Consider the following 17,449-nt stretch of genomic DNA (forward strand, 5'->3'; position numbering starts at 1 on the left):
TATTACATAATTTTAACTTCTTTCTAATTGTAGATCTTGAGTAAGGAAACAACATGTTGTGGCATAATGCTACTGCTATTGATAGTTAAATCTGCATCAGTATTATAAATGATCGCATCCGTACATTCAGGCAAGTGACAAGAAAATATGTGATAGAAAAGGGACATACAAACTCAACAAAATTCCCCTGACAATTAGTCATGAAAAATGGTTATTTTATGAATCTGATTGTTAGTGCAAGCAGTCTTGATTTATGAATGTGTAAACACAGGCTACGGGTTTAAACACAACAGCTCGGTAGATCCAGTACAAAGCCCTGTTTGCAAGAACAGTTGGCTTATTTAGTTTGACCCACAATGCTGCTCAGTTTTCAGTTATATTCAGCTTCAGTATATATTTCAGACTTAGATGTACATTTCACTTTTTTATTGGTGTTCACAGAAACAAACCACATTCTTCAAAAAATAATGCATTTCATTAACACATTTTGTATTTATATATATTTACATCTCTGTACATTATTTTCTCTTTTGCACAGCAAAGATAAACGCGTATGTTTGTAAGAACATTTATGGCAAAACAAATATACACATAAATATTAACACTTGTCCGAATTCCACCACAGTGGAAAGTAAAAAAGTACAAACAGAAAAACAGGAAAGTTGCTATGTAACTCATTGATCAGGTTAACATACTCGTATACCATCCAGAAATAATGCAAAAACAAAAGACACATTTCAGGATTGTTGTTTCACTTTTAAAATGCATTTCCTCAAGGAAAACGTTAGGTAAACAAGATCTTTCCTAAAATCTCTTACACCATTGAGAGGTTTAGCAGAGACTTTAAGCGTCTTATTATTGCGCAGCTCTGGTCCTTCCAGGCCCCAACTAACGGGGGATTATGAGTGTCCAAAGTCTCCAAACCTGCATTGAGTTGCTTACCTAGACAGCATTTTGTCTTTTTCTGAGTCGATTAAACTCTTAACAAGCGTCCTGTGCATCCTTATGTTCCAAAAACAATGTCTAGATAGGCAGCTCTGTAGATTTTGATACACATCCGTTTAATCCGCAAACCAGATTCTGCGCTTTCAATTCTAAGGGATGTGGCACGTTCATACCCCCGCGGTCTTCATCATCACATGTGGCTCGATAAAAGCAGTTTGTTAAAGAAAAGTCAGCCGACTTCTTGCATCTTTCCCCCGACAACGCCGTTTGGAACAGACGCAGCATCCTGGTTGCTCTCTATGGAGGAATCGCTCCCCGTGCTGTCCCCAGACAGCAGGCGCGTCACCCTTAGGTCGGCCCGTAGTGACTGTACATCGTTCCCTATACTCATAGAGTCTAAATCATTGATAATCTGGCACAGTTCTTGTTTGCCACAGTCGCTGTCGGTGACCAAAATATCCTCGCACTCAAAGTGCATTGCTTTCTCCTCTTCCTCCTCTCCGACCAGGTCCTCTGTGATGGAGCCCAGTTTGGGCGCACTCCTGCTGCGCTCCACCGGGGGTTTGTAGTAACACTGTCCGTTCAGCAGTTTCCTCAGGGGGACAAGAGGGATGGTCTGCTCCCCTATCAATTGCTGCTGCTGGTGCCTGGCGTCGTCCCTTCGTTTGAGTCTTTTAAACTCGGCCAGAGCTGTCGCGGAGGTTTGGTAGAGGAGAAGCGCCATCGCCTTCGCCTTCTCCGGCTTGGACACCAGCACGGCGTGGCACCGCAGCATCACCGCCTTGTGCTTCATCTCATGCCGGTAGACCCAGGCGAAGATTTTGGGGAGCCTCGGGTCCGCGACGCAGTAGGTGATCCTGTGCAATAAATATAAATGTCCGGGTCTCTTGGTTTTTTCGTCCACATGCACCATACGGATGCCTTGCGAGCTGATGGTTAGCCTCATTTTGGTTCCGTTTTTTCCCATGTCGCTCTTGCCCCAGATCTTGCTGACGGCCACGTCCGTGCATCCGTCACCCTTGGACTGGATGGTTGTGGCGTTGCCCAAGTACAACACGGTGTACGTGGGGTCCTCGCTGGTGATTTTGACCTTTTTCCTCTTTGATTTAAACATGCTCCCGACTCTGTTGAGCGCGCTCTCCGGGCACGATTTGGCGAAGGAGGTGAGCGTAGAGTAGTTGAGGCTCACGGCATAGCCCTTCGGCTTGGAATGCTGCTTGTCTTCCTCGATCAGCTCGAACTTGTTCTTCTTCCAAGGCAACATGCTTGTCGCGTTGAGGACGTTAAATCTACACTAGTAAGTCCTATTACATCTATATTCTGCTTTGAATCAATCTGTAGTCGTCTTGCCTTAAGACATTATAAAAGTTGCACAGCACTTTGTAAACCTGTGAGCGGAGGAGTATCGCGTTGCTCGCTGTTAACTATGCATCACAAAATAACATACTGTACAGTCAAAGCTTGAAGCAGCGACTTAAATACTGGACTGAACCAACTCAGCACGTCAGAGGGATCGGAAGAGTGAGGAAAGTACTAAGACAATACATGTCTGAAATAAGCTTTTTATTTCTTAGTCTGAGATGTTCTATATAGACAATGTTTTATTTTAACACCTCTTAACTATACACCTTTATTATACACCTAAAACTTAACTCGAAATTCGTTTATCAGAATGCATAGCATATTCTTCACCGACATTTCAATCGCATATCATCAAAAACATTTAAAAGTGTACCATACGTGCCACTAGTTGAAAATGTAAATATCAAGAACTAAATAAATTATTATTATTATTATTATTATTAATGAATTACTCGACAGCACATTATTCAAGACTTTTGCTTTAGATTATCAGTCTAGATTTGTTGCATTAAGTCTGTCTAGTTTTGTAGTGTATTCCAGACATTATTGTTCTCATTTTTATTCTTCTTGTTATTATTATTATTAGTAGTAATAATCCTAGTGATATTAGAAGTATAGGCTTGTTGTTGCCAGGCTAGATATCGACTCTCCTTTTTTTGCCAAGTGGTTGATATCCTTAGGACAACATCATGTTGAGCCTGGGACAACATTTAAATCAACCAATCAGATTTGTGAAATAAATTCGCAGTTTATTTTAAATTTAATATTCCAACCAGGATTAGGTGCTCTAGAGACCAAATTTTTTTTTCACTTACCATAACCCTCTGACTTTAGGGGTAAGTTATGGTTAGGGTTGGGGTTTGATGTGGGTTTAGGTTTTTATTTATAAAAATGTTGTCCTCAGGTCAACAAAATATGTTGTCCTGAGGACATCAGCCACTTGGAAAAATCAGGTCGAGCCATAGATATCCATCATATCTATCAGAGATGTCTATGGTTGGCCAGGTTTGCGCGGATAGGTGGTTTGGACCGATGCAACTTGTTGTGTGCTGCCCTCTACTGGTAGAAAGGCACACACGCATTAAAATAAAAGTTTCATTGGTGGAAGGACGAATAAGTGCACAAAAATGTTTATTTTAAAAAATGATGATGCTTAACACAACAGCTACGTGTCCACAAAGCCCTTAAACGATTTCTGAATATCCCTGATCGGTGTATTATCGGTGGTAAAACTGTACAATCTTTTAAAAATAAAAGTTTACTTCGTCTAATTTTCCAGTATTTTTTTTTTTTTATATATTACATTGTTTTGAATTTTGTATCTATTAACCGTGCTCGAATAATAAAAACATTAAATCGCAGTTTCTTTCATCCGGAACTAACTAGTTTGAAGTTCAGCCTTTCGTCGGACATTTTATAGTAGGACACTTTGGAATAAACCAAGTAAGATTTATGTTCTGGGCTACAATATCTATCGTATCCATCTACGTTTAAAGATAAAACGTAGTTATTCTAAATCATCGATCCATCGACAACGACATTTTAAAAAGAGACACTAAACAATATTATCCTTAAAAAATGAAGTGCTGTAGATGGAATATTCCACTCGACTTCCTTCCTCTGCCATAACAAACGTCACATGGGTGAAGTGCACGTTACTCGTATCTCGTTCAAAACCTCACCGACACATTTTAATTGCTGCTTACTGTTGTAAAAAGGTCTGACATGGGGAAGAAGAAGACCCGTGTTGAGGGATCAGGGTTGGGGAGAGCATTGATAAAGGAGAGACTGAACGCAGGCCGTGGATACAGAAGAAATGACACATGGGTATGGAGTGATTTTAGTCAAGCTCACATAATCCGAATAACGTTAATTTAAATGAATTCAAAATTTAGTTTATGATCTCTATGGCTTTAAATAATATTACTTGTTTTGTATGTTTCAGCTCCACACCAGTGAACTGAATGATGGTTATGACTGGGGTCGGCTCAACCTGCAGTCCGTGACAGAGCAAAGCTCTCTGGATGACTTTTTAGCCACTGCAGAACTTGCTGGAACGGAATTTATCGCAGGTAGGTGGACGTCATGATCAGTGACTCTAAACTTATTTCCATGGACATTTATTAGAACATGGCTGGGAACAGAAATGTACTGCAATAATACTTTGTGATATTGTTTTGCAGAGAAGATGAACGTTAAGTTTGTCCCAGCTGAAGCAAGGGCAGGTCTGCTAACCAGTGAAGAGTCCAGGCGGTTGAAGAAATTACATGAAGAAAACAAACAACTTCTGCGAATCCCCCGAAGGTATAATGAAACTAACAGTGGACTTCTTGTCTATTTATAAAAAAATGTTGACTTGTATAATTGTTAAAATGATACTAATTGCTGTGTTGATGTACTTGGTTGAACAATAATAAGTTAAATTACAAAAAAATGTGTTGCCTAAGATGAAAAGGACAGTCACTGTGTACTTGTGTTCTCTCGCTTTAGGCCTCCTTGGGATGAGAACACAAGTCCTGAAGTTCTACAGCAAGTCGAGAGGGAGAGTTTCCTAATATGGAGGAGAGAATTGGCAAAGTAAATATTGAATATATCTTGCACAGTGTATATTTGTAATATTAAAGCGATTTCAGTGCATTATCCGTTGTAAACACTCTCTGTTTTAGGTTGGAAGAAGAACAGAAGTTTATTCTTACCCCTTTTGAGAAGAATCTGGATTTCTGGAGGCAACTGTGGAGAGTTATTGAGAGGAGGTAAATCTTTCCCCTTGACTGTAATGGCTATTCTTGTTCTAGCATAATACGCTGTGTGATTTACCCTTAAGATGGTGGTGAATACTGACCGAGATTTTGTTTTTCCTCAGTGATGTTGTGGTTCAAATACTTGACGCCAGAAACCCACGGCTCTTTCGCTGCCCCGATCTCGTAAGTTATCTATCTCAAAATGTTTTGATCCATCCTATTTTTCCTCTTCTTATTGCTTTATCAATTTCTATACTTGTCTCTCACAGGAAAAATATGTAAAAGAGGTCTCTGATCAGAAAGTAAACATGCTTCTGCTGAACAAAGCCGACCTACTTACTAGAGAACAGCGGCGACATTGGGCCCGATACTTCCAGAAAGAAGGCATCAGAGCGGTGTTCTGGTCTGCTCTGGCCGAAGATCAGCGACTCGAGGCGGAAGAGAAGGTAAAGCATGGAGTTGGTTTATAAAGATGTAACCACATCCTAGTAAAACTGGACATTACGTTTTCTTTTTTGCATTTTGCAGACACTTTTTTTTTTTTCAAAGTGTTCACTCAATGGATACATTTGATCAGGCCAGTCTTAGTTTTTAAGTTGGGTGAAACCAGAATCCACAGTAGTATTCAAGTACAGTATTAAAGTAGTATTCTTTTAATATTTAGTACCTTTAAGTTTCCGAATTCTCCTTCAGGGAGAAGAGCCGCTGGAACCAGAGGATCGGAGTGATGGGGAACAGGAAGGAGCTTTAGAAGATATCACAGATCATCACATGGAGAACAGCACTCAAGAAGAGACGAGAATAGAGAGCGAAGATGAGGAGGAAAGTGAAGAAGTTCAGGGCTATGTTGATGAGACGGACTGGCGGACATGCTCTGAGGAATCTGAAGATGACACAGATAGGCAGACAAACTCCACAGCTGCATCATCGTTCTACAACTCAAGCCGGTTGTTACGCAGAGATGAGCTTCTGGAAGTCTTTAAATCGACATATTATGGTTCCACATCCAAAGATGGACAAATCACAGTAGGATTGGTGAGTGAAACAAATGTATGAAATGTTTGTGTTGTCATCCATCAGCTTGACTAAGGCTATTTTCACATTTGACGTCTTTTTTAAGCTGTCAGCGTCTGTTTTACATGATAACTCCTATGGAGTAAAGCGTGTTTTCAGAAAAGTCATGAGCACTTTTTAAAATGCCAACGTGGCGTATGTTTCTGCAGCTCAGGTGTCTTTTGAAGTTGAAAAAGTTAACCCCCACCCTACGTCAAGCACCTTTTCACAGCTATTCAATGACAAGCGAGTTGCGAGACCTGTCGTTTCCATAACAACATGCGGAAGATGAGGAAGGTGATTGGTCGAGCAGGATCAAGCTTGAAAAAGTAAAACGGCGGCTGAAACGCCGGTCGGATCATAGTTTTGTGTAAATTAAAGTTTACTTTCAATAACTTTTGATTCCATTTCTAGCGAGAAAATCGTATTTTAGTTTTTAAATATGCGACTGGTTGTTGCAAAGACACTCTCTTTTTACAATTCAAATAGATTTCTGTTATGGTGCCTATGAAGCTGAATCTGAGTGGCATTCGTGCACAAATGCTGCCTCTGAACATTGCCGGCTGCTATTCGTAACCACAACGCTGCAAGCTTTTTTTTTCTTCTAAATAGCCTAATACCTGCACCTCTTTTTAAGGTGGGGTATCCCAATGTTGGCAAAAGCTCCTCAATCAACACCATCCTTAGGAACAAGAAAGTCTCTGTTTCAGCTACACCCGGACACACAAAACATTTTCAGGTGAGTAATTAATGACTTTAGTTTCCTCATCTGTCTTGTGATATAAATTCCATAGTGAGAATTTTTGTGCTTGTATTGTATGATCAAATGTCTCTGCATCATCTTGACTCTTCTGGTGCGTGTGTTACAGACTCTGTTTGTTGATCCTGGTCTCTGTCTGTGTGATTGTCCTGGACTCGTCATGCCCTCCTTCGTGTCCACCAAAGCCGAGATGATCTGCAGTGGGATTTTGCCCATTGATCAGATTAGAGATCACGTCCCAGCAATCTCTTTAATAACCTTTCTAAACAGCCGTTTTCATGCTATTGCGTTCTAGCTGCATTGATTGTTGTAACCAAATATTAAGAGACAAAGATGTAAATTTAAAAGTGATGCCCTTAACTAAAATACGTATGTCAGACTATCCCTCGAGCTGTGCTGGATGGGACCTATGGCATTAACATCATCAGACCAAGGGAGGATGAGGACCCTGATCGACCACCTACCCAGGAGGAGCTGTTGATGGCATACGGATGTAAGTGGTTTACTGTCAGATTGTCATTTCATAACACGATGACTCAGAATTTGAGTTCAAACAATGCCTACTTGTGTTTGTGCAGATATGAGAGGCTATATGACAGCCCACGGCCAGCCAGACCAATCTAGATCAGCCCGTTATGTTTTAAAAGACTACGTCAATGTAAGTATCTCTATTTGTTACTGCAGGGTAAGAATTTACAGTGAATATGGAGAATATGAGAAATAACTCTAGTTATGACCTTACGATTTCCAGGGCAAACTCTTGTATTGCCATCCTCCACCCCACATAAACCCCAAAGACTTCCAACCTCAGCACGCATGGTTTAGCAGGCAGACAGAAGGAAAAGGAAAAAACTCCAGCAGTGTCCACAAACCATCCAAAATCAAACGCATCGAAAACCCTGTGGATAAAAATTTCTTTCATCAAGTGAGATTCAGCTGATTTACTTAGTAGTTATATCACATATTAATTTGATTTGTAGGCCTAACTCTGTAATCCCTCACAGGAAAATGTGCGAGCACTGACAAAGGGCGTACAGATGGTAATGGGTTATAAGCCTGGAAGTGGCCCTGTTGCGGCTGGAAAAGAAGGGCCAGAACATCAAGTTGGGAAGCCCTGGAAAAAACATGGTAACCGGAACAAGAAGGAGAAAGTTAGAAGACTCAACAAACATCTGGATGCTTGATCGTTTTTCTAATCGATGTGCATTATTGGTTGAAAAATTCATTCCTCTTCATCTAAAGTAGAAACTTTTTCACTGTAATATTTCATCATTTTACAGTATGGTGTAAGATTCACTGTGCCAGGTTTTGTCACATCACTCAAACGCTATTAAAAATGAAGCCTGGTTATGTCATCAAAAGTAAATGTATTCTCATATTTTTTTCTTTCTTTTCTTTTGTTTTATTATCTGACAAAGCTGACCGTTAATCTAAATCTATTTACATTATCTTAGTCTGACTGTGTGCCGTTCTCTTCGTATTTAAAAAAAAGTTTTAATTTCCTGTAAGTGAAGGTGCATGTGATTGTATGTGTGTGTAAACCCTTCCTATAGATTGACTGCTGATCCATGGTGTTTTCATGCCTCGACCCAAGATGGCTAGAAAAGTGTAATAATGACTTAAATATGCATTGAAATTGTGCATTTTCTTATTTTAATGTTGTGTTTAGCTAAGAAATGATTTACCTTAAAATCATTGGAACTACACAATACATTTTTAGTGTCTTCCTACCTCTTCTTGTAGTTAAACTCTGCACACTGTTTGCAGTGTATCTGTTTAGAGTTTGTGGTTTCCTTGAAGGGGTAGGAAAGTTCACCCAAAAATGAAAATTCTGTCATCATTTACTCATCCACAAGTCGTTCCAAACCTGTATAAATGTCTTTGTACTGCTGAACATAAAGCCAGATATTTGGAAGAATGTTAGAAACTGAAATTTCTGGGACATCATTGACTACTATAGTAGGTCAAATTAAAATGGTAGTCAAAGGTGCCCTAGAACGGTTTGCTTTACTTAATTCTTCCAAATATCTCATTCTGTGTTCAGCAGAACAAAATGATACAATTATTTTTCCTCTTCCTAATTTCCTCGTGTTCAACCAAACATAGAAATGTATACAAGTTGGACCAACATGATTGTGGGTTAATTATGACAGAATTTAAATTTTTGGCGTAAGCATCCCTTCAAGTGTATTGCACACTATCTTGAATGTGAGTATAATAAATACAATGCCTACATTGCAGGATATTTAAAATTAATACCATTTTAAGAATTATTTAGTATATTTAAATAAAAATTTCTTTCAAACATCAAATGTACTTAAAATGTTAAAAAGTAACACCCTTTTATTAGCATAACGCTATTAACATAACGTCTTCCTTCCAGCCAATCTGTTTGTTCAGCGTCACTGTACGTAATTAATATTTATGAGTCAAGGTAATGCGTCGTAAGAACAGATCCAGGTGGGGGTGTTGCCAAACTGATACAGGTGGCTGACGAGCTGTACGTGTTTTATTGCCAAACATCATGCAAAAGAATTTCAGTCACAACCAGCGACTAATGATAGAAATTAGAAACGGAAGCATTTGATGTAATATTTTGCGAGGAGTTCGCTTTTCCTTATGCGTGACAGCAAAAGTGCAAGTTATGGATAAGATAACAGTCCTAGACTTTGTCTGCCGATGGAGCCCAGAGTTTGCTAAAGGATGCTTTTCGACATACGAAGGACACATCTGCATCTCGGCAGCATTTTACCTCCTGTCTGCTTTGATATTGCTGGTTTCATGTTCACTGTGAGTGTCGTGCGATGCAAAACTGATGAGAAACAATCTGAAATGTAATGGCTATGGTTGCCCATCTGGTCTCCCTTATAATATTTTGGGCTCTACTGGATTAAAACCAACTGCACACTTTTTATAATAATGGAAGATCCAAAACTCACTACATAAAGGATTTTTTTTAATGGTAAGTTGGCACATTATGTTGATAAACATACATTGGTTTGTCTCAGTCTTCTTTATCACAGATGCAGATGGAGGCATTGGAGTGATGAGGCTGCCTGTGCCATGTATTGTTTCATTGGGAACTTGTGCGGCGCAGTGGGAGCTTTGCTCTCCAACCAGTTTGGATTTCTGGTGAGAAAGATTTGACATGTTTATGTGCATCTGGAAATGTCGATGACCAGTTTTGCATGCTCTGACATGTCCTTATTGTAAACCTTTTCTCTGAATCTCATGCAGATTTCCATGGCTTCATTTGTGGCGGTCCTGGACATCGTTCACATCTTGTCAATATCTTGCTCCATTTACTTATGGTATTACTCAAAAACAGGTACAGGTTTAATGCTACGTTGTTGTTTATTTCAATGCATGAGACTCTACTTCACCCTTTAAAAGTTTGAATAATTACCCTGCTAAAAATAATAGAAACTATCACAGAAGAGTAATGGGTTTAATGGTTATAATGGGATTGTATCGGTTTCAATGGACACTATTGGTAACGGTTAGTCGCGGGATGTTATCTGGTGGATGGGATACAAAAAAATACCATTAAAACACAATAGAAAAAGGCCCAAAACACTCTACATAAATAAATTGTGTATTTGTTTTATAATTAAAAATATAATTAATATTTTTTTTCTTTTTAGGAAAGACCACGAGAATGATGTCTAAGAGAAGACGGCAACATTTTTATGCTGTGCCATTACTGTTTGCAGTGGGGGGCAGCATTTACCTGTGTTCAGCTGTCCATCTGAGTCCTATAAGAGTACCTACAACCGGGAGAAGACTACTCAATCTGTTTTATGACGTAAGCAGGGAATAGAGTACGTGTACGAGCTGAAACAGAAACCTAAGAAATGCTTTCACGTCTTAATGGGGTACTTCACCCAAAAATGAACATTATGTATACATTACTTTGTTCTGATGAACCCAGAGAAAGATATTTGGAAGAATGCTTGTAACCAGACAGATTTTGCCCCCATTGACTACAATAGTAGGAAAAAATACAATGGTAGTCAAAAGTGCCCCAGAAGTGTTTGGTGTCCAACATATTTCAAAATGTCTTCCTACTATGGGACACGCATTGCAATAAGCATTCTTCCAACTTTCTTTCTCTGTGTTAATCGGAACAAAGAAATGTATACAGATTTGCAAAAACTTGAAGGTGAGTAAATGATTTCAAAATTTATTTTTGGGTGAAGTATTCCTTTAATATACATGCTGTGGCTAAGTGTCCAAACCTATGTAGCATTCATCCTTTTTTAACCATCTCAACCTTGAGCTCAAATTTACCTGCATTTACATACCATATCTGATTCCATATGTAAACCTGGCTGTAAAGAAATATGCTTAATACTTCAAATGAGTATACGTTAAATTAAAAGCCATGTGAGACTGTGGATTAGGTACAGATAAATGTTGCTTTTGCGTGTTTTAGGACTATATTGAGAACCTCGGATACATTCTAGGGCTTCTGTCTTTTGCAATCAGCTGGACTGCTAAGTTTCCCTTCTTTTTAAAGGCTGTGAGTGAAAATTCTGCACACACAATATACATTTTAAAATATCTCACCTGTTGTTTGGGATGACAAACTGTAGGTATGCGTACATTTCATGATGAAAAAATAAACAAAACACATTTGATAGATGGCAGTAAAAGTTCACAAAGCAAATTGTGTAGCATATAATTCATCTAAACGTAATACTGGTGTCCTCATGATTGTGTTTTGCTTTTCAGAACAGAGGAGAACAGAGTTCTGCTCTGCAGGTGTCTTCTAGAATGCTGTGTTCTCTTGCTGGAGGTCTGTACGCTTCTTCCATTCTTCTGTATGACATCCAGCCGAGAACTGTTGTCAAAGCAATGCCATGGATACTCGCAGCCATCTGCTGCGCTCTTATGGATTTAGCTGTATCCTTTTACACAGGCCGTGGTGAATCTTTGTTTGTTTAAGTGGTGAAAGAAGAATCTGTGGTTTACCACATAACTCGTAAGTGTTAAACTGGCGCATAACTCATTCAACATTATTAGTGTCACGGACACGAATGAAACCTCAAATCATGTGGCTTGTTGAGGAGAAGTGTGCTATTCATTTTCTAAACAGTCTGGTGCATGATAAAATAGGTTAAACCCCAGTAAAGTCTACTGGCAGTAGGCATGAATGACATTCTCTGATCCAACTTACTATTTACCTTGTAGCAAGATACCTGTGGTTATGCAAATAGAACAGGAGGCATAAGATGTCAAACAATGTATGTGTATTCTTAATCCTCTGGTGATTGGGCAAATTGTGAATGATTAACAGTTGTTAATGTCTTTAGATTCTTTAACTTTCAATGTTTAGATTGTGGCCCTCGCCTTTTACAGATCCAAACATAAACGTCCTTCTGTTCGGTCTTTAGACTCGGATACAGAGTCTTTACTAAGAGAACCTTCAAGCACAAATAAGCATTGCAACAACAACATTAATTGCCATAGAAAGCAGCACTTGAACAGATGCAAATCTCCTAAAGGCACTGACATGGGTCTCTACATGGATGTCAACATACAGCCAATGAGAAAGGTTTGTGTGGTTTTTACCATAGAAATGTAATTGTGTTCTTTTTGTAGTACTATTTTGTTGTTAAGAATTGTAATAAAGTGTTTTTTATAATTTCAATAATAGAACGTTTATTGTTCTGTGCAATAGTCACTATTGTTAAAGGGATACTTGACTAGCAAATCAAAATTTCCCCATGTTTTAGTCACCCTCTAGGTATCCTAACTGAATATGTTTTTCTTCTTGAAGAATAATGCAGTAGGAGTTATAATACCACGTATCATTTTACTTCCAAGAGGTAGAATAGAAGTAATTGGGTGTTGACTTTTTGAAGCTCCAAAAAGTGCATCACTTCATCAAAGAACTGCTCGACACGGCAGCGTGGTCTTAACAAAGGTCTTCTGAAGCGAATCGATGCATTTGTTTTAGAGAAATATCCATATTGACATCGCTATTAAAGTTGATGTCTAGCTTCGGTCATCTCTCGAATGCGCCTGAACAAGAGGTTTGTTTTTGTGGAACAAAAAAAAATGCAGCGTTCGTCGCCGGAACTTGCGGAACCCCTGCGTCATCTCCCGGAAAAACAAGCCTCTGGTAACGTGCATTCGACAGATGATGATCCATTCACTCCCATTCTACCGCTTGGAAGTAAAATGATACGTGGCAGATTAAAACTCCGACTGCATTATTCTTCAAGAAGAAAACCATATTCAGTTAGGATGCCTTGAGATGAATTAAACATGGGGAGATTTTGATTTGCTAGTGAAGTATCCCTTTAATGAATAATTTGAGATACTGTATACCAAGGACAGGATGGTTGATATCTTTCAGGTCTGTTTAAAGGAGGTGACAATCTCCCGTAATGGCTCATCCGATGCTCTTCCTCTCAAAAGAACTGTAAGGGTGGTACGGGTGGATGAACCTTGTTCTTCAGGCACTTCTACTGATTCGTCGTCCCTCAACTCTGAACTCGAGGTTAGCTGTGCTGAATCTTAAAGGGATAGTTTACTCAAAAATGAAAACTCGTTTACTCGTCTATTTATAAATATTTTGAAGAATGTTGGTGCCCCATCAACATTGGCCCCCATTGATTTCCATTGCACGGACACAAAACCACTGAGACATTTCTAAAAATATTTTATTTTGAGTTCCACAGAAGAGTCATAGTAATGGTTTGAATGACATTAGGGTGAATAATTGATCATTAGGTTGCGGAACGGCAAAACCACAGTCGTTTGATTATTAGAGAATAAGCTTACGTTACTCAGAATAAGACTACATAACTACTAGTAAAGAGTCTAAATTGATTTCCTGTACACTTTTACAATTACAAACCTGAACTAATGCAAACCTATAAATATGCAATAAGAAAACTGACCCATATTCACCCTGTGCCTTGAGAACATTAGCAGACCTTTGTACATAAAATGTAGTTTAAAGGCTGCAGTAATGATTTGTGTTGTTAGGTGGCAGTGTTGTTAAGAAAATTAATCAAAGTGCTCAGTGTTTAAAAAAACACTTAATTGTTTCAAAATCATGGTAAAATAGGATTTGTATTATATAGTCAATCCTTGGCTTGCACACTTAGAACCCTCAAGGAAATCGTATAACATGTTAATATACAATATATTACATATATCACAACATTACTGCTGACAATAGTGATGCAACATAGTTTTTTCTTGGCTCTCCAAGTGGCTTTTGGGAATGCCAAGTGATTAAGGATGTCATTTAATCTCAAACAAAGGCAAATCGCCCTGTACAAAACAATTGAACTTTGTTTTATTCACTAAACAGGAAAGCGCTAAGCATGTGAACCTCCTCAAACTCTGCGTGTGATAAGAGTAGAAACTGGAGTTCAAAACCATGATCTGCCATAGAACAGCACACAGTGAAAACAAATTATAACGAATTTAGTATGACAGCATATTCTTTACACATTGTATTGGGATCTCTGCAGTCTCAGGGGACCAAAATCATATTTAGGGACCAAAATATGTAAGCGATTTGAACAACACAGCAGCAGTATGGCAACACTCAACAAAATTCCACACCCATATGTATATACATTTATTATAATGGTGAATAATGTGAAAGACTCGAACATTTCTTATTTGTTGTTGAAAGAGGGAAACCAGCTTACGGGCAAATGAGTTCATCGACATTCCAACAAATCAACATGCGAGATGCTTGCAATTCCAATCTATTGTGTCAACTGTAAGCAATTCTGATAAAGAAGGTGGGTTTGGTGTTCCAGAAATTCAAGTTGCTTGATTGTTCTGCTGTTAAAGATCAGGGCAGGACCTTTCTGCATCGGAAGTGGTACAAAATGCTTGTTCAGTCTACAGGAGATTTGGTCCTATGCTATTTTAGGAGCAGGTCTGTTGTTTGGAGAACAGATAGCAGTCTGAGGGGTGTTCATAAATAACATTAATATATAGCCCCTATTTCCAGCACGTTTGAAGAAAAAATAAGTGCAGAGTCATTTTGAATAGGTTTTGAGTTATTTGGGGTTGTTAAGTGCTTTCAGGACGTTAATACCTCTTTACCGCCATTGTTTTTAAAATGATGATGTCATCGGTGGGTGTTATCCGTTGTTCTACCTCTTTTATTAAGTGTAGATGGAAGAGTGTGTGTAAAACATTAAGGTACACCTACTGTATAAATTTTATACCTAGTGATGTGGGTCATGTCTGAAGGTTTACAAACTGTTTTTTTAAGTTGTATAATTCACCGATTGGCCAGATATTGTCAAGTTTTACATACAACAAAGGGAGTATAAGGAAATAAAATTGTAGGAAAAAAACAGTTTTGTGAGACACATTTGTGCCTATATTCAAATATGGCATGTGAAGATTGGTCGAACCCGATGCAATGAATCAACGTGCTATATTTGAATATATGTTAGCATGAATGAGGTGTAGGAGCTACTTTGCAACTCAAAGCGTTTACATTTACTTACTTTTTTGTTTGGATTGGGAATACTTTAGTTAAATGTTTTCAGAGTTTGTACCATTTGTATAAAAGGCCACTACTTACTACCATAGCAGGAACATTTTATTTGTTCTGTCAAAAAAAAAGAAGATATTTTGAAAAATATAGGAAAGCAAACAGTTCTGAGGCACTTTTGAATACCATTGTCATTTTTCCGAATGTGGTAGTCGATGGTGGCCAAGAACTGTTTGGTTACAAGCATTCTTCCAAATATCTTCATTTGTATTCATCAGAAGAAAGAAATGTATACAGATTTGGAACAATGAATGAATTTTTATTTTTGGGTGAATTTTCCCTTTAAGTTCTGTGGTACAAGTCTATTCTTTTAGACCTGTTTTATTTATTGTTTTTCTCATCTTGCAGTGGGACTTTGAAGAAACAAAGACCCAGTGGATCCCAGTAGAAGAAGCCCCCGAAGATCTACAAAAGATCGAGGCGTTCCCGCTCCAGGAGTGGCAAGTGAGCCCAGGAACAAAGTCAACCAGCGGACCCTGCTCTCACGTCTGCCTCTGCAATCGTGCACAGTTGGCTGAGAAGTTGGGATCCAGAAAAACAGACCACAAGTAAAATATTTGCATCTTAGTCAAACGACTACAGTAATTGCGTATCAAGTGTTTTTCTATTCGATTTCAAGTGAAGTTTAATAAAGAAAGTGATGTTATATGCTTGTTTTTCATTTTGGAAAATTCAAGGCCAGAAGTTCGCTTACAAAGCAAAGGAGATAAATTGACAACATTTCAAACCTCACAACTAGTCTGACTATTGTTTCCAACTGATCTGATGTATCTTTCCCTCGAGGCTACTGGGGCTCTCAGCACTTCCCTGTCATTCACACTGAGCACTTTTTCCATTGTCGTTCCCTTCCCTCTGGAGAAGCACACCGCTGATTAATAGGATGGCTCTGAAACGCTTATCAGGCCTGTCGTTTTCATAGACGATACAGAACATTGACAAATGAAGGGAGGTGTCACATCGACTGCCCTAATAAAAACAATATCACCCTCTCGCAGGCTTGCCAGGTCATGGGGTCATTTCCTTTATTTTTATGGTCGCTGCCGGTTTATTTGAACTGGACTGGAAAAGCCCCAGCGGCGCGAGATACGATGCAGACTAGACGAGTGTCCTCGCGGGTCTCTAGACTTGGCCTGTCGTGGTCTGCCTCCCCGGCTTTTTGTGTCTCGCTCTGTCTTGTTTAACTGATTTGTATTCCGGAGACTTCCTTAAAGTCTGACAGCGAAACAATGTGTCGATTAGGGAATTTCAACAAGAGAAACACTGCTAGTGCAGCTGATTAATTGTACATTAACTTGACGGGTGCGGGTTAATGTTCTAATAATTTAAAACTGACAAAAGATCTTTCTGTATATATATTTATCACTTTATTGTAGTAAAGTTTGATTAGTGGGATGAAGCATGGGATTGGAAAATGACACGGCCAACCTTAGACCTACCACACAATCTATGCTTTCTCAATTCCTCACTGGGTTCTGGGGCCCTCGGACCGGGTTAAATCTGCTCTTTGGACTACGCTGAGCCATCATTTCACAGTGCGGTCATTGACGTAACAAGCCAGGATGCTGGTGTCTCTGACATCACTAAACTTCCCTGGGCATTACCAGGCAGCCAGCCTATATGGGGCCTGAGTTTGCTCCTAATCCTTCGCCCCCTTGTACGTGGTGAAATGAAAGCAAACTGTCCAGTTTGTTTAAATAGGTTTGCACATTTGACTTTGAGCATGGATTAAAACATCTGAAGCGGTAGTTGTGTGAGGATTCTTGTTTTTCTTTCGGATTGTACATCACTTTGAACTTGCTGCAAGGGATCAAGGTGGGAGTAAGTTCAGCCCTTTTGATGATGATGTCCACATTCCACTTTGTTAGACACATTCATCTATTTCTTGTGCATTTTAATTTTTAAACCGAACACCCAAGACTTGCAAAATACATGTAAACTTGATTTATCTAGTTACTTATAATAAGATCTGAAACAGACGAGCAGTTACTGATTACTCATCATCTTGACTTTAAGAATGTCTAGAAAGGTTAGACTGATGACCTTTGA

At 38.9% G+C, this 17,449-nt stretch overlaps 3 protein-coding genes across 3 annotated transcripts; 2 read left to right on the forward strand and 1 right to left on the reverse strand.

Annotated features, from left to right (window-relative positions):
* Positions 1–411: 411 nt before the first annotated feature.
* On the reverse strand, positions 412–2,382 carry fam43a (family with sequence similarity 43 member A). Its single transcript, XM_056734882.1, has one exon. It carries the CDS (start codon positions 2,207–2,209, stop codon positions 1,175–1,177), a length of 1,035 nt encoding a protein of 344 aa, XP_056590860.1. The 5' UTR covers positions 2,210–2,382; the 3' UTR covers positions 412–1,174.
* Positions 2,383–3,771: 1,389 nt separating this feature from the next.
* On the forward strand, positions 3,772–8,314 carry lsg1 (large 60S subunit nuclear export GTPase 1). Its single transcript, XM_056734166.1, has 14 exons — positions 3,772–4,134; positions 4,253–4,379; positions 4,491–4,611; positions 4,798–4,884; positions 4,974–5,060; positions 5,171–5,231; positions 5,318–5,494; positions 5,742–6,083; positions 6,739–6,840; positions 6,971–7,114; positions 7,231–7,354; positions 7,440–7,519; positions 7,613–7,786; positions 7,866–8,314. The coding sequence occupies exons 1-14, from the start codon at positions 4,033–4,035 to the stop codon at positions 8,043–8,045; spliced, it is 1,908 nt and encodes a 635-aa protein (XP_056590144.1). The 5' UTR covers positions 3,772–4,032; the 3' UTR covers positions 8,046–8,314.
* A 314-nt stretch (positions 8,315–8,628) lies between these two features.
* tmem44 (transmembrane protein 44) lies at positions 8,629–17,045 on the forward strand. The gene is made up of 10 exons (XM_056734167.1): positions 8,629–9,651; positions 9,870–9,993; positions 10,099–10,189; positions 10,506–10,666; positions 11,297–11,383; positions 11,596–11,766; positions 12,200–12,418; positions 13,226–13,369; positions 15,752–15,951; positions 16,081–17,045. Exons 1-10 carry the CDS (start codon positions 9,506–9,508, stop codon positions 16,145–16,147), a joined length of 1,410 nt encoding a protein of 469 aa, XP_056590145.1. The 5' UTR covers positions 8,629–9,505; the 3' UTR covers positions 16,148–17,045.
* The last annotated feature ends 404 nt before the right edge of the window (positions 17,046–17,449 follow it).

The sequence above is a fragment of the Triplophysa dalaica genome, chromosome 21, assembly GCF_015846415.1.
Source record: "Triplophysa dalaica isolate WHDGS20190420 chromosome 21, ASM1584641v1, whole genome shotgun sequence".
Taxonomy (NCBI): Eukaryota; Metazoa; Chordata; class Actinopteri; order Cypriniformes; family Nemacheilidae; genus Triplophysa; species Triplophysa dalaica.

Bases quoted from the DNA above. Each gene is read 5' to 3' on its own strand.
- lsg1 (XM_056734166.1), top strand. From the start codon at position 4,033: ATGGGGAAGAAGAAGACCCGTGTTGAGGGATCAGGGTTGGGGAGAGCA. The intron at 7,355-7,439 runs GTAAGTGGTTTA...GTGTTTGTGCAG, and splicing joins GCTGTTGATGGCATACGGAT to ATATGAGAGGCTATATGACA. The intron at 7,787-7,865 runs GTGAGATTCAGC...AATCCCTCACAG, and splicing joins ATAAAAATTTCTTTCATCAA to GAAAATGTGCGAGCACTGAC.
- fam43a (XM_056734882.1), bottom strand. From the start codon at position 2,209: ATGTTGCCTTGGAAGAAGAACAAGTTCGAGCTGATCGAGGAAGACAAG.
- tmem44 (XM_056734167.1), top strand. From the start codon at position 9,506: ATGGATAAGATAACAGTCCTAGACTTTGTCTGCCGATGGAGCCCAGAG. The intron at 9,652-9,869 runs GTGAGTGTCGTG...GGTTTGTCTCAG, and splicing joins TTGCTGGTTTCATGTTCACT to TCTTCTTTATCACAGATGCA. The intron at 9,994-10,098 runs GTGAGAAAGATT...AATCTCATGCAG, and splicing joins CCAACCAGTTTGGATTTCTG to ATTTCCATGGCTTCATTTGT.